The 16,931-nt window shown below is 34.9% G+C and overlaps 1 protein-coding gene across 1 annotated transcript in view; it reads left to right on the top strand.

The window, feature by feature from the left end:
* Nucleotides 1-3,893: 3,893 nt before the first annotated feature.
* Nucleotides 3,894-16,931, top strand: part of nr5a1a (nuclear receptor subfamily 5, group A, member 1a) — a 31,570-nt gene continuing 18,532 nt past the window's right edge. The window contains exons 1-4 of the mRNA XM_030144498.1: nucleotides 3,894-3,915; nucleotides 6,229-6,347; nucleotides 6,577-6,718; nucleotides 8,314-8,969. Coding sequence (XP_030000358.1) covers nucleotides 3,894-3,915; nucleotides 6,229-6,347; nucleotides 6,577-6,718; nucleotides 8,314-8,969 — 939 coding nt within the window. The remainder of the gene's footprint in view (nucleotides 3,916-6,228; nucleotides 6,348-6,576; nucleotides 6,719-8,313; nucleotides 8,970-16,931) is intronic.

Raw genomic sequence — 16,931 nt, forward strand, 5'->3', positions numbered from 1 at the left:
GATGTTAACTCATTTAATCTTAAATACCTAGACTTATTTTTCTTTTTGTAATTTTTTTTTTTTTTTAACTTTCTTAACCAATTTATCACCAGTTATCATATCTACATTTTGTATTTTTTAAAATGAAAATTAGGTATTTTTCTGTAGATGTTCATAAAAGCTCAAGTAAATGCAAAGGATTTTATATCAAAACAGAGAAAACTGAGGAAAAAGTTACATTTTTAACTAAATCTATCATTAACTGAGAAAAAAGCATCTAAACCACTGCCATTTGTCAAACTACAGAGTTGGAAATTTTATTTATCTACTGTTATGACAATTATGCCTAATGTTTCTAATTTGCATCATAGTTATTCTAGATCTTGTATTCAAATGAACAAACTCCACTTAATTTAGGATCTGCATCACAGCAACACCATACATAACTGTAAATAAATTTAATCAGTGAAGGGTTAATAAACAAAGGAAAGTAAATTTACAAGCAGGTTTTTTATGCAGTCTAATTGGTGCAATTTTCATAAACTGACAGGGGAATTAAATGAACTTTGATATGAGCCCACCTCCTCAAGGACAGCGAACAGTCTGGAGCATTTTATAATGAGAAGTGTTCACGTCTCTGCAGTGACTGAACCCAGCTGTCAGTCCACACTATGACACCAGTCAGAACCTCTTCCGCGTTTCTGTCATCCCAGTGTTTCCTGACTCTTAAATTGTGCTGGTCCTCTACTTGAGGAGCATCAGCTTTGTTGGGGTTTCCTCAAACTGAGCCTGGTCAGGCCTGCGGATCCTCAGCAGCCGCCCACCGCTTCCTGCCTCTGCTAACAATAGGCAGTTGGACTCCCAGAGCGCTTACCAAGCAAAAAGCCCTGTCACGCTCAATTGATATTAATGTCAATGCGTTTACTTTTACCCAAACGTATGTTCCGGGTATGAAGTATGTCATGGGAGAAAAATACAGAAATCAGCAGAAGTTGAGGGCTGGTGTTGTTTCAGTGGTCAGTGTAAAAATAGAAGTCTTACATGATCGATTCATTCATTTATTCTGTGTTTATCTCTTGTATTCTCCTCTGTGACTTTACATCCAACTTCATATTAACTCATTAGTACAAATTTATTTATTTATTTATTAGGGACAGTGCATATTAATGAACATCTACAAGAATTGCAGCTGTAAGTATGGCAGATTGTAGCAACAGTGCTAATTTCCATTTGTAGTCCCCAGGCAGGTGACAAGAAAGACAACTGACAAAAGGCAAAATATCATAAAAACCCACAAAACAAAACAGTGAGGACGAACTACTGATGGTCAAAGGCTTGGTTTTCGTTCATCCAATGTTTAAGTTGTGATTTGAAGGAGGCATATGATTGTGAGTGTCTTATGTTGAGTGATAAACTGTTCCAATATTCAGTTCCAGTGACTGAAAGTGTAGTTTGTCCAAAAGTAGTGCGACTGCGTGGCACCTCACAGTCTCCTGGAGCTGTGGCCCTGGTGACCATCCCACTGACAGACCGGGATTTGGTCAAATCTGTCAAGGGAGGAGGGCCATGCAAGACTTTAAATACCAGGCACGCATTTTTAAAATTCACAAAATGATTAAAATAAGAAATTACACTTCTACTTGGAATTTAGACCCCATTTATATTAATCAAGCCTTAAAGACCCCACAACTATTTGTGTCACAAACTCCAAATTATTATTTTTTGTCTTTCCCAAGTGATTTATTACCATTTATTCTAATACTGTCCTCTGCATTTTTCATTTTTCAGTGAAAATCAGTACCAGTTTTCTTATATTTAATTTACTGATCATGTAGGTATTCATAAAAGCTCAGAGTGAATAATTTATTAAATGATTAAATCAAATTTGGAAAAAATCCCACTGTCATTTATCAAACTACATGGGTTTTACTGAATTGATGTTTCAGAAGATGATGGAATTATTTACATATTTTGATAGATTAGTGGTTCAACAGTTATTTGACCGTTTAGATCAGTATGCTTTTGGTTAGTGGCGGATGTTTGGGTCTTTTTGGTAATATTTGTATTTATTTTTGAGGGAAATAAGCAGAAATACCACAATGAGCAGGGCGGACTCAGAGGAATATGCATGTGTTGGTATGGAAACTTTACACAGTGGCACAAATCTCCATGTATATGCTTGGAATTGCAATCATGTATATCAATATTCACCCAAAAATGCTCACACCTCATGACATGACTGTATCTCAGTGGAAATAACTAAAGACATCTTCAGATATCTTTTCATCCAACTGTGGCAATGTTATTTGTTACTTGGTTCCATGTAAATGTACTACTTTAATGAGTGTCATTTTAGTTATTTATTAATTTGTTAAAAGGATATATTTTTAGCTATTATTGTAGCTTATTTATTGTGTACACTGTTGGACCTGGGTGATGAATTTCATGTCCAATATATGTCTTATTATCATATGTCTTGCAAGTTTTTGATTTGCCACCACTTGTTATGTATTTCATTGTCCAAAATTGGAATGGTAGCTATAAGGTGGGTAAGGATTGTTTTGAGGGCTGCCCCTCATGACATCCCTGTAGATCCACCCCTGACAGAAATTGTCAAATTATGACAGAATCATGAGATAATTTATGTGCAGTCTATATTTTTAAATATACTTAAAAAACAAAACAAAACAAAAAAAAAAAACCCAAAACAAAACAAATAGGGCTCAAAATACACCCTCAACCACCCATAAACTGTATTTACAATACACATACATGGAGCCACCTTTGTTATTTTAGGGCAATTACATTAAATGAAATGATATTTATCATGTAAAAGCTTCAGGTGGGTTATGATGGTGACATAATGAAATGTAAATGGTGGTTAATGGTCCTTCACTGTTTGCATCAGTGCGTACTGGGTTCTTAATTGACTCCGTGGATGTTTAACCAATCACATTCATCCATGCGTCGCATCCTGCGGCGTCTTTCAGCAACACAACATCCTCCTAATTATGCAACATTTAATGCTATTGACAGAATCATGATTTGAAGGCAGACTGTATGTTTAATATTGGGTTCATGAATCCTTCATTAATAATTCCAATTAACAGTTCTTTTCATTAACAATGGGATACATGATCAGTTTTTCTAGTGTCTGAAAAATCAGACAGATGTGACATATTAAATATAGCGTTTTCAGCTTTGTTCTATGGCCTAAAACATCATGTAAACGATATCTCATAATAATGTTTTTTCAGAAGAATTTTATTTTTTGCACATTTGTATCATATTTTAATCATGTGTTGTGTTTGAGTGTTAAATCAGTCAATTCTACACCTCTATTTGCAAACCTGCATCAGCTGCCATATGTATCTTACACTAAATGGTTGCTTGTTTTCATCGTATTTGTTTTTCTTTTTTCTCATTCACCTTGACTTTGGAGTAAATTGACCAAATCGGCGCTTTAGTGAAAATCGTCGCTGACGTGTTCCTTCTTCAGACGCACACATGTGTCATTCGCCTCGTCGTTTCTCTTCTTGTTGACAGGATGCTCCATCAGCGCTCGATCTGCTCCGGTATTTCCACAGAAGAGGCTGCAGAGCGTGCGTCACGTGACCCGCGGCCGTCCAATCACAGCGCGTCAGGCGAACTTGAGCGATAAGGAGAGCGCAGTAAAGAGCGGACGGGCTGGAGGAGTTTCACTCTGAGCTGCTCAATGGTCAACATCACGCACGTTAAGAACGGCTCCTCCGGCTCCTAATAACAGCACCCGTGTACCCACAGTGCATCTGGATCCATACTGCTCTTTTCTTTTATAATTTTTGATCTTTTCTGCAGCCCATGCAAGGCTGTAGCAACACCTACACACAGGTTTTAAGACAATCATCAGTGACTGGCTGCTGTCTGCTGCTCAAATGTTGGGAGACAAAGCTCACGGTAAGGATTTCCACTTTATGACACTTTTTCCCCATGGCTAAAATTAATAATATTGTAATTCGATTAATAGGAAAGGCAAAAAAAAAAAAATATAATAAGGAGAAAGCGGCAAAAAAATACTTCAATCCATCACCGAACATGCACAGAATTATTCTTTAAATAAAACACCTTTGCCAGAAAATTAAATTAAATTCGCACCTGAGATTTAAAGACGCCATTACAAGTTCAGTTATACAATTAAATATTAAATGAGAAAACACAAGTAATATTACTACTACAACTACTATGACTACTACTACTACTACTACCAAAATAATAATAATAATAATAATAATAATAATAATAATAATGATAAAAATAATAATATGCTAATAATATAGTGGTTAAATTTAATCTAAAATAAAATAATATCCTCCAAATGGCGTAAATTAAAAAAAAAAGTTTTTTTTTATTTTATTAGAAAATAAACTCTTAAAAATTTTTCTCATTATTTAAATTAGATGTAAAATTATTAACCTATAATAATGATAATAATAATAATAATAATAATAATAATAATAATAATAATAATAATGAGAATAATAATAATGATGATGTAAAAGAAAGAAAAATAACACTCCCCTCCTCCTCAAAAATAAAAAAACAAAAAAAAAAACCAAACAAACAAAAAAATATATATATACATATACATACATACATGCATACATGCATATATATATATATATATATATATATATATATATATATATATATATATATATATATATATATATATATATATATATATATATATATTCTGACAATAAGAAAATATTTTATCCTACACTACTGGTTTTATACCTGTGTTGCAAGTTAATCCACACGATCCTCGTAACGTGCGTGCACCCCCGACCTCTTTACCGGGCGCGTTACGCTTCGGTTTCTCGGAGGCCTTTGCATCTCGCGCAGATTAATCTTTAGGCGCAATTTGTTTTTTACCCAGAAATTAGAAACTTTCATGACACACGAGGTATGGCTTTGAGACTTGATTTACCAGGGTTTATTCTTATTTTATTGATTTTACCTTATTATCCTTATTTTTTTCACTGTCTGTATTTCACTGAATCATGTAAATCTGGATAAAACAGTTGAACCACAAAGCTCTCGTTTGCTCCAGTGAATCTTAAAACATAAATCCAATTTTATCATTCTGTATTTTTGAGAACAGTTTCATTTCAATAAATAAATCCCTGCTTTTTTAAACTTTTTTTTTTTTTTTTTTTTTTTTAACCAGCGCTATTAAAAGAAAAACTGAAACTGGAGACGCTGAAAATAGTCCACGTGCAAAAACCGCGAGTAACACAGCATTATTTTACCATAATTAAACCTTTACAGGTGCGTTTTTTATATTCACAATAGGGCCGTAGACATTTAATTTCATAAACTTATACTCAGTGCTTTTCTATAATATTTGAATGCTTCTATTAAAGATGTCAGCGCGTTGTGGACGATGTGCGGATCAGCCTGTTTGAAATAAGACCGTTTTTATAATAGGTATAAAAATGGTAGATGTTTATAATAGATTTTTTTAAAATAAAGGTTTGAAACTAGAGCCTAAAGCATGTTCCTACTGTCGATATTTACACCCATACATATAAACATGTCTAAAATACATGTGCTATCATTTATAGCCTCTATTATTAAACGGGAAAATAATAATTATACGGGTCATTTATTATTGTAACAATTTATTGTAACGTAGCAGAAATGATGACTAGGATAAAAACTACTTTAGCTTTATTTTGCCCTTATCGTTGACGGTCTATTTTAGTCTCGGCTTTTTAGTTAGGCCACTATATTGTCAAATAATGCAACATATTCCGCTTATTTTACTATAATGAGTATTGTTATATTATAAGCTACATTTAGCCTATAGAATAATTATTGTTATTCAATGACATTATATATGATGGGTCTATTTTTAATTATTTAAATACTGTTTACTTATTTTTTGTATGTTTTTATTGGCATTTTTGATAATAATTTTCATTGCATAAGTGAAATTAAGATGATTTATTACACGCACAAGAAAAAAAAAATGGAAAAAAGAAGACAAAACCACATTAAATTAGATGTTTTTTTATGGCTTACATAGAATATTTTAGGAGTTTAGGTATTTGCTTTTTATTTGTTTATTTATTCTATCTGTTTGACAGGGTGTGTTGTGCGTTTGCGTAAGAAGTAAAATAAATAAATAAACGATCCACATGTTGTCCTTGATGGGTGCGTGGGCTTTGTGTGTGTGTGGGTGCACGTGTGTGTCATGTTCGCCAGGTGTGACTTTGAAGGTTATGGAATACACGTATGACGATGACCTGGAAGAGCTGTGTCCTGTGTGCGGAGACAAAGTGTCTGGTTATCACTACGGTCTGCTCACCTGCGAGAGCTGCAAGGTAACGCATCCACATCCTGCGCAAACACACGCGTGGGTTCACCTGGACCCCACGGCCTGGGAATGGGAGGAAGAACTGCAATCAAATTCACTTTCTCTGTTTCGTGGATGAATTAATACATCAGTCCACTTTATTCGCTTTTTTTTTTTTTTTTTTTTTTTTTTTTTTTTTTTTTTTTTTGCTGCGTCGCTGCGTCTTTTCTGTTCCTAAAGTGTGGGTTTTTATGCAGGGCTTCTTCAAGAGGACGGTGCAGAACAACAAGAGATACACATGCGCGGAAAACCAGGAGTGCAAAATAGACAAAACCCAGAGGAAGAGGTGTCCGTTCTGTCGCTTCCAAAAATGCCTCAACGTTGGGATGCGGCTCGAAGGTACGATTCACTGCGCACAGAAGGGGTTTTAATGACTTTCACCCTGTTTTTCACCTTTCCGTCAAGATCAGGATGTTTTATTTTATTACTATTTAGGAGAAATTGTTAAAAAAAAAAAACAAAACAAAAAAACAAAAAAACAAGAAAACAACAAACACTTGTACGCTTAACCCCGTGCTGCTCAAATGTATTTCCTTCCAATTATATTAAAAAATACACCATAAATGCTGTTGCTGGCTTTGAATGTAGCACATACAATAACTATGATACACATTAGTGACATTAAATATAATTGGCACATTGGTAAATAAACAAATTCTCTATTCTTACGTATGTAGATTATTTTATAGGTGCTGCTATTGATCAGTTCCTCCAGTCAGCAATCCAAAGAAAACAAAAATGATCCAAAAATCAGTAGAATTTCATGAAATTAGTAACACTGTTGACACAGGGCATTGAAATTAATCCATGAATATCAGGGGTCATATGTTTCTGAACATTCAGAAAGAGTGTTAAGCAGCACCTCATTACAAAAAACATCTGAATATTGACGCAAATTCATGACAGTAGGGGTTAATTTTCCCTTGGTTACATGTTTGTGATTGTTGTATAGTGTGATATGTCTGACTATAATTGTATGAACATTAATCAGTAGGCTTGTGTGTGTTTTTCTTTTTCTTTTACTAAATAATTTAATATTTAATGCCATGGCTACAGGCCGTCTTCCAGTGAAATATTTCTTGATTTGTGGGTTGCAGCTCCCAACTTTGCATCTTTTACACACGGGATTAATTCCCAGACAGCAATGCAGGAAAGCACCTGCTTCCGTAGAAGAAAAAGGACACATTCTTGACTTACTGATAAAACCCTGGAGACTCCCCTGTTTTAAATCAAAAGCTATTTAGGCTACGAGAAGGAGTAGAGCTGCACAGACTCTGGGGATCCTTCTCAGTCCTAAAAAGGGAAGCAAAAAAAACCCCAAAACAAAACAGCCAACATGTTTGTTATTTTTGTTATTTGATAGTGGTGAAATGCAAAATATTATTCTGTTTTGTGTTGTTGCTAAACTCCAGCTCAGTGCTTATCATAGTTGTGGGGATGGAGCTAGACCCTCTGATGGTAGTGTCAGAGAGGTGAATATTGTCCAAGATCTAGACAATAGCAGACAATTCCCTTACCCACCCCATGATGTGCTGGTCAGTCACAGGAGCACGTTCAGTGGGAGACTGATTCCACCCAAATACACCACTGAACACTTAGGAAAGCATTCTTGCCTGTGGCCATCAGACTGTTTAATTCTTCATTATTACCACATAATTTTAATGATGCAACCAGTTTTGCACATATATATATATATATATATATATATATATATATATATATACACACACACACACACACACACACAAAATTAAAAAAAAAAAGAATTTCTCTCCTGCTACTTTTTATTCTACTTGAATGGAACAACTGTAACACATGAAAATATCCCCCTGGGACTGATAAAGTAGAAAGTGTTGTGATTGTGGAGCTCCTGGTGGAAGAGTCAGAGCTTTGTTGGTAAATCTGTTTTTCACCTCTGGTCTCTTTTGTGACAGCGGTGCGTGCAGACCGCATGCGTGGGGGTAGAAATAAATTTGGCCCCATGTACAAGAGAGACAGGGCCTTGAAGCAGCAGAAGAAGGCTTTGATACGATCCAACGGGTTCAAGCTGGAGAACCCAGCCCCTCCACCGGCCTCTCCTCTGCAGAGTGACTACGGCTTCACCGGCACCCTGCACAGCCTGCCCACCATTTCCAAAAGCCTCCTTCCTTCTACACCCAGCACCATCACCCCCACAGACTACGAGACCAACCTCTATGGACCTCCGTCCTTGGGTATGACCATGCAGTCTCACGTGTCCCTCACCACCCAGTACCAGTACACAGCCTTCCCCAACAGGGCGATCAAAGCAGAGTGCCCCGACTACACCAGCTCCCCGGAGTCCCTGACAGGATACCCCTACCCAGACATGTACCCCTCGGCCTCGCCGCAGCCCCCCAGCCTGCCACCGCTGGTGCTGGAGCTGCTCCGCTGTGACCCAGATGAGCTGGTGGTGCAGAACAAGATCGTGGCTCATCTGCAACAGGAGCAGAGTGGCCGAGGGCGGCTGGACAAACCCAACACCTTCAGCCTCATGTGCCGCATGGCCGACCAGACTCTGTTCTCCATAGTGGAATGGGCTCGGAGCTGCATCTTCTTCAAAGAGCTAAGGGTGAGTAGTGATGCTTCATCCACTGACACTGATAACTTACCACTACACCCTCACATAGTGTCATATTTTGCATGTCTTTAACATGTCTTAACTTCCCGAGACCGACAAAAGTAAAAGTTTTGGCTTTTAATTATATTAAATACTAGTCTTGATTGGAAACAGCATGATGCAACAGTTTTTTCCACATATAGATTTTTTTAAGATAAATTTTTTTATGGATTGTCCTTTGCAGTGGACAGTGGTTTTTTTTCTAAGTAAAGCTGTGAAACTCATGCATTGCTGGCTCTAAGGAGGTTAGATCTAGTGAGTAATCTCCCTTTTACTTAACTTCACCTTCTTATTTATACTGATCCTACAAAAAAATTAACATTTATATTAGGAATGCATGATTTTTTGGAAAAAAAAAAATCACTTCAATTTTATATGGGAAATATTGTGATTGTGATTTGAGTCTTTTTGCTTGGTTGTCACGGAAATTGTCAAATCATCATATCATATCGTCATATCAAGTTCAATGTGCATAAGAACACCAAAAATACACTAAAACGTAAATTTAGAGGCTTTAATTTTCTATGTTTTACTTACACAGTCCATTTCTCTGCTTATTGTGTTTATTTTTATCCCATTAGATTACCCTAAATCCTCCTAAATATGAACCTCTAATTGCAATCTTTTTGCTCAAAGGGATTTCATTAACAGTATAGGCCTAACATATTATTTCCCAGGAACAAACCCTGTTTCAAGACACTTTTGTGGTAAATAAAGTCATATGAAATTGTAGTCTTAAAAAGAAGTTGCTGCGAAATACAAAAAAGAAAAATGTTATATTGCGTGTCCAACAAAAACTATTAATAACTAGTCAGTGCTCCATATTAAAGCTGCACTTTGCACAAATCAAGAAATAGTCACATTTGGAAGTAAATGAAGTTTGGAAAATGCTGCTATATAATACCAGAGCTGTTCAAAGAAACCTGTCTCACCATCTAATACAATACTCTATACTTTTTTCATCTTTCATTGTAGTCAATGCTGGACGTCGGTTTCTTTAATGTATCTCACTTTTTATTGTTAGCTTTAGGCTCTGCTTTGTGCATTCTCTCTTCTGTTAACCCTGCCTTATATTTATCCTCATAACCCTCTCATTTTTACATTAATTTTGAAGAAGAGTTTTTTTTTTTTTTTTAGCATTTAAGTTGTCCTACAACAAAATACTTTTTTGCTACTTCCAAACATTTTCACATTTGACTGTTTCTATAACAAAATGAAAACCTCCATGAATGAATGCTGTACCTAATGATTCACTTTGCAGGTAAAACTAATTACTTTTTATTATAAACGTATCAGCATTGTAGTAACATAGTAAAACCCACAGTCATTTTGGCAGTAAAGCAAAGATATAATATTTTTGTGTAAACACACAGAATATGGTGTTTACCACATTTATAACATGCCAATGCCGAGTCAATATCTGCAATAATAATAATAATAATAATAATAATAATAATAATAATAATAATGATGATGATGATGATGATGATGATGATAATAATAATAATAATAATAATAATAATGAACAAAGAGAAACAAATTAGTCTATACTGCAGAAGCAGAATGACTTTAATATGATTAGAAACACATTTCAACCAATGTTTGTTTGTTTTTTCAAACTAAGAACAGATCACATACTATTTTAAAAAAATGAAGCTCATTTAGTTTGATAAAAAAATATATTTTCATTTCAATTTAATTGAAATGAATTTTCATGTACTAGAGAACACAGTTACATAATGAGAAAGAAAAGAAAGGTTCTTTTCAAAACGAGGCAGCTTCTGTTAAATCCACATTATCACATTCTTTAAGCGCACAGGCCTTTTGAATGAAAACCAGAATGCATTTGACCCATGCACCTCGCGTCCATTCAGAGTGGACGTTCAGCCCACTGTGTAGTGTTATAGAGGTCAGAGGTCACAGATTACTACTTACATGGGTAAAAATAAAAGGAACTCATCCAACCTTATCACAAATACAAATTGCTAAATATACATGCTAATCCAACTCATTACATTTATATTTATATTATTCTGATAAATAATGAAAACTAAAAAATATACATTTAAGCCATGTAGTGTAAAAATTATTAACTGGATTAATGTTGAAATATTATTGGAAGGATTTGATTATAAATAGTATAGTGACAGGTATTTTTTGTCAGAGGACGTGTCAGGGTTAATGAAAGCGAAACAAACTGATTTGATTGGACGACAAGAGGAGAACAAGAGCCAATTAGAAACAGTCACATGGTGCACATAAGAAAACATCAAAATGCGTCCAACACTCAAGTATGTCCCAATGGCAGTGAAATTGTACTTTGGAATAGAAATCCATTTGTCATTTTCTTCAAAGTGACTGTAACAGATTCCATTTATGTTTAATTTGCTTTTCATTTTATAAAGCTGTTTGTCACCAACAGTAGGACACATCACTTTTCTTAAGCTATTTGATTATGTTTACATGCACACTTATGTTCCAGTCTCCTATAATTCTGCAAAAGACAATATTTCGAGCAAACAGGCACCAAAGTCTCCACTACTGGAGAAAGAAACTGGTAGTAGTTGCTCCACTGCATCACATAAACATGTATAAAGTAGGGCTGTCAAAATTAACGCTTTAACGCAGATTAATCCATCATCATGATTAATCTGATTAAAAATTTAAATGCAGTTAACTCATCTGCAGCACAGAATGACTCTGAACGTCTTTGCCTATGCATTCTGAGCAGTTTGTCCAAGTAGAGTTACTGTCGTGCATAAACAAATAGGCAGTTGATCCAGTAGTGACAGGCGGCAGAACCAACCCATAAAGATGGAAGACATTAAACAGCACATTGGCCCTCTGGATAGAAATATGAGGACAAAAAAAACCCCAAGACGGTACAGTTGTTTCAAGTTGTTTTGTTGAAACTGTTGACGTGTGTAATAAACACGTTCAGGGCATTCTTTCTTGAGCCTGTTTGTTCATGCAAAATGAAATGTGATTAATATAGATTTAAAATGAATGATATTTAATCATGATTAATCAAAATTAATTTACAGCAACCCTGTGATTAATCTGATTAAATATTTAAATGATTTAACAGCAAGTAATCAGCAAAAAAATATCAATCATTAATGTTCAGAAAATAAGAAGCACCAAAATACAACAGCCAGAAACAAGTTCAAGACTCTAATAATCTGAAACATAACAAAACAATAACAAAAAACAAGTGAAAATGTGTTGGAGATGATGTCCCTATAGGTAGTAAATGACATTTATTTGTGCATTTATTTTTGTCTTTGACTTTTTCTGGCTGTTGTATTTTTATACTTCCTACTTTCTGAAAATTGATTATTTTAACCCTTTCGTTTTTCATTCCATATAACCTGTTTACACGACCAGTGTGAATGAATATTCCTTTAATATTCCTGTTTACATGTAGCCGTTCATACCACATTAAGAAAATAATTTTTCATCAGAGTTTTCCACTGGTCGACAATGTGCCTCTCCATCTTTTGTGTCACCAAACACCTTCTGCTTTTCCATATTTGCCCAAATCTGTTGTGTTGAAATGTGGATTTTTCTTTGGAGTGTCCATCTCTACCATAGAGGATCTTTGTTATTCCTCTGTTTGCTGACCGTATACAGTGGCCATGTGTCCTGCAGTGAAACACACAAATTAGATTATTTTTCTAAATGTGTTTTAAACACACTGGCGGATCTAAAAAATGTGGTGGCAAAGGAGTGGCAAGAGGTAGATATAGGAGGACTGTATATTGGAATCCACATATGAATTCAACAGAAGATCCACTAAAACATGTTTATTGTTGTATCATGCCCTGTATTAATTATCTACCCAACAATTCTTAATGTACAACTGGAACAAAACTAGTGCAAAAATTTGTTCTAGTAGTTGTTCCACTGCATCAAAAATTCAGATTCAGATTCAAATTCAGATTCAGACTATTTTGTTAATCCCTGAAGGGCAATTCAGTTCACAGTTACCCTGCCTCACTGAATGTCCAAACAATTAGGGACAAACAAACAAATGCAAGATGCTAAAAAAGAATAAAAACACAGTAAATAGCAAATGAAATCAGCTTCAGTCACTTCCCAACATTAAGCAGCTTGATAGCTGAGGGAATAAATGACAACAAAAAACACAAAATGTAAACATGTATAAAGGAACCAGCAAAAAAACCCCAACAAAACACTAATGTTCAGAAAATAAGTAATGCAACAGCTAGAAACAAGTGTGAGGCTCAAAAAAAAAGACACAAAAATATGAAAAAAGTCCAAATGTGTGTCCCTATATGAAGTAAATACCTTTGAATTCTGTATTTAGCTTAATCATCATCATCATCATCATCATCATCATCATCATCATCATCATCATCATCATCATCATCATCATCATCATCAGTTTTCATTTAACTTCATCTACATACAACCTGATATTCATACAGTTTTTCCTAATTCCAAAAAAAGGGCAACATTTCAAATAAGATGGCCCAAAGTCTCCAATATTGAAGAAAAAAAAATATAGTGGGTGTTTCAGTTGGTTAAAAAACACAAAAAGTGAATGTGTGCAGGGAAATCAACAAAAAAAATCAAGACACAAGTTTGATGCTTAGTCTAACAAAAAAATCATAACGCTCCGGCGATGCTCATCAGTAGTGAATTACTTTAATTTTTGTATTTATAACTAGAGCTAAAACTAAACTATTAATTACAAAATGAAAATATTCTACAACAAGTAAAGTTTTGCTCTGTAAAACATGACACTAATTGCCTCTAAGATGTAACGGAGCAGAAAAATAAATATATTTGAAGCTAGACCTGGTAAATGTGATGTTCTTGCGGACATGCTGATGATTTGTTTTTACAAGTACAGTCTTAAGATTAAAAAAAAAAAAAAATTAGGGGTCCAGCAAGGGGGACCAAGTCCCCCTGTAGATCCACCCCTGTGCATTCATTTCAGCACATCCTACATGTTATAATCAGAAAATGTACTATTGGGAAAAAAGCCTAATTGGGAATTTTCAATATGAGTATTTTTTTTTATTTTTTACTTAATCTTTATTTAACCACTTTGGTCTGGTCCCATTGAGAAGGGAGATCTTTTTTTCAAGAGAAACCTGGCTAAGACAGCAGCGATACAGTCACATAATTATAGTTTACAATAAGAAGAGTGTAACACACAATTCTATACTCATTTGTTTTAGAAGTTTGTCCCTTGGTGCTTGTGGTTGAGCTGCCGTAAAGTATGTTGGTTGTTGTGTTGTAAAGAGAGGAGAAGAAAAAGCTGTAAAAAAAAAACCAAAAAAACAAAAAACAAAAAAAACCCAGCAACAACAACAAAAAAAAACAGGACTCATGTTGAAGCTATACCCAGTGTCAATTGTGTTTTATTTTTCACCGCCACCTATATCCGGTGGACCTTCAGCACTCAGTTACAAGAGCATTTGCAAACACAGGAAAAACACAAAAGAAACTCACAATCAGCTGAAACATTTACAGAGCAACAGCCTTGATTTCAGAGATTTCACTCTACCTTTAAAATCAGGTGCCAGCTGAAAACCTAAAAGATTTCATTTGCAATTCAGTTCTTATCTTTGGAACAAACCATGTCAAAGTGCTTACATGACACCCGTTGAATTGAGAATAATAGTGGAATATTAGTGTGCGTGTAAATATAGTTATTGTTCATGTCTCATTCATTGTCTGAAAATCTGCTACAGTCATTTCATTTAATCCTGTAAAGCCTGAACCATTAAATCATTGATAGAAAATTCCAGTTCTTTGAAACTGGAGCCTTTATTGGTCCTTCTGAATAACCAAACATTTTTTTTCAAATATCAGTTTCCATGTATGAGTTTCAGTTTTGTATCATATTTGATACATCGGGTCTCAATGCTGAAATATTATTATTTGTGAACAAACAAAAACATAATATAACAAACATGTCTAACAAATTGGTAATTCCTTTTCAAAATTGTCAAACTTCTTCCTCCTTCCTCATTAATGACAATTTTGTAGTGTCACTGGAAAGGCCTCTGGTGAATGAATTCCTCCTCCCTACATCCATGTATTGCATGTATCTAATTGTATACATCAGGTTTTTCAAGAAAAAAAAAATCACACTGAGCTTGTAGAGAGCTTCAAAACTCATGTATCAAATATGATACATCTGGCATTAGGCTTAATCTGTCCACCTTATGTGGTTTAGTAAACTACAATCCATATTAACATTTACTGAAAATGCATCTCCTGCAATTTCTAGACACAAAGACATGCCTGCACTCTTTATTTTCATTCATCATGTTCTAAATGGACCATGAGGCTCAGTTTAAGTGAGTCTCAACCCTCTGAGGTTCGTTGATCAGAAGACGTACACCTCTGGGAATACGAGCAGCCATGCATCAGCACCACCGTCCGTCACCGTCAGCACCATGATTGTCTTTGTCCACCACAGACACACTTGTAACGCCGGACAGTTTCAGTGATTTACTGCCACAGACAAATTGAAGCCCCATGCGAGAGAAATCAATAATGTTGTTGTGTTTAGCTCTGCTGCTTCCGACGGTATGGCTGAATACACCTGAGAAGTGTCAAAAGAGGTTTATACGTTTCATCCTTCCAATCAGGTTCTTTTTTTTTTTTTACAACGATGAGTCACGATATGATGTTTCTGCTGACAAACAAACTGCTGTCGACGAGCCATGGTCAAACTGACTCAACCAATTAAACTGTTTAACTGGAAACAAAAGGTGGATTTTGGCCTTGGTGTGATTCCTTGTAGTGTATTTTATCAAATAGAGTTTAATGCTGAGGTACCGTCAAAGCCAAGCCTTTCCTGCTTCACACTCTTTCTCTTGGTGATGTTTAGTTTCCTTCTTAAATGCTTTTTTGATGACCTTTAAGCACTTAACAAGTCCATTTGGAAATCACATGTAAGTAAGCTATGTGACTTTTCTAGATTCAAAATTTCTAAATTCAGATTCTTGCATTATGCTTTTATTTATTCATTTTTGTCTAGTTTCATTTAGTGTTTTATTTCTCCACTCGCACCAAAAAGCGTCAGAGTGAAGCTAATGTCTTTACACAAATAGCAGCTTTGCTTTTAAAATTACATTTGGGATATCTGACTGAATATCTTCAACAAAAGCAAAACAGAGTTTATTTTCTCACGGTTTCCTCTGGTTGTGGTTTCATTAGTCCTTTTTTCTAGATTTCTAAAACATAACTGTGTGATATTTTAAAGACAGGATAAAGAACACACATTGTTACAGTCTAAATATAACCGATATTTTGTAGATTTGAATGTTTTCTATACATTTTGTGTTATTTGACCCACTACTAAACATCTGCCATTTTGTGTAATTTCTCCTACTTCATTACCCTGGACCAAACCATCTAACAGCCAAACATTTTTTTTTTTTTTTTTTTTTTTCATCATTGAATGCATCTGCATAAAAGTTATTCATGTTAATTGTGAGGTTTACTACTGCTAAATCTTTATGGAAATACCAAAATATGACCTGAAGAAAACTTGAATTGGCCCAAAAGTTATTATTATAATTTTCTTTTACTTTTTTTTTTTACTTTTTGTAGCAGAATTAATGTGCACAATGCAATGACCAATGAGGCTGAAAAGTACCTTGGGTCATTCTTGAAAAATGAAACACAACCTTGTTTTTTGCAGCCTTTTAGACCATATTACATGTATGTCATATGGCTTATAGCGCCATCTGTTGATGATGCGATTGATGCTTCCAACCAGTTGATGCAAACCTGAAATTCACATTTTCTTTTTGCAACTTTTTACTTCAAATTAACTTGTCATTTTATGTTGATTGCCAGTCAACCTCCTCTGTCATTTGGCTCCACTACGTGGTGCGGTTTTGCAACTGAGATCGGGACTAAAAA

Source organism: Sphaeramia orbicularis, chromosome 9 (genome assembly GCF_902148855.1).
Source record: "Sphaeramia orbicularis chromosome 9, fSphaOr1.1, whole genome shotgun sequence".
NCBI lineage: Eukaryota > Metazoa > Chordata > Actinopteri > Kurtiformes > Apogonidae > Sphaeramia > Sphaeramia orbicularis.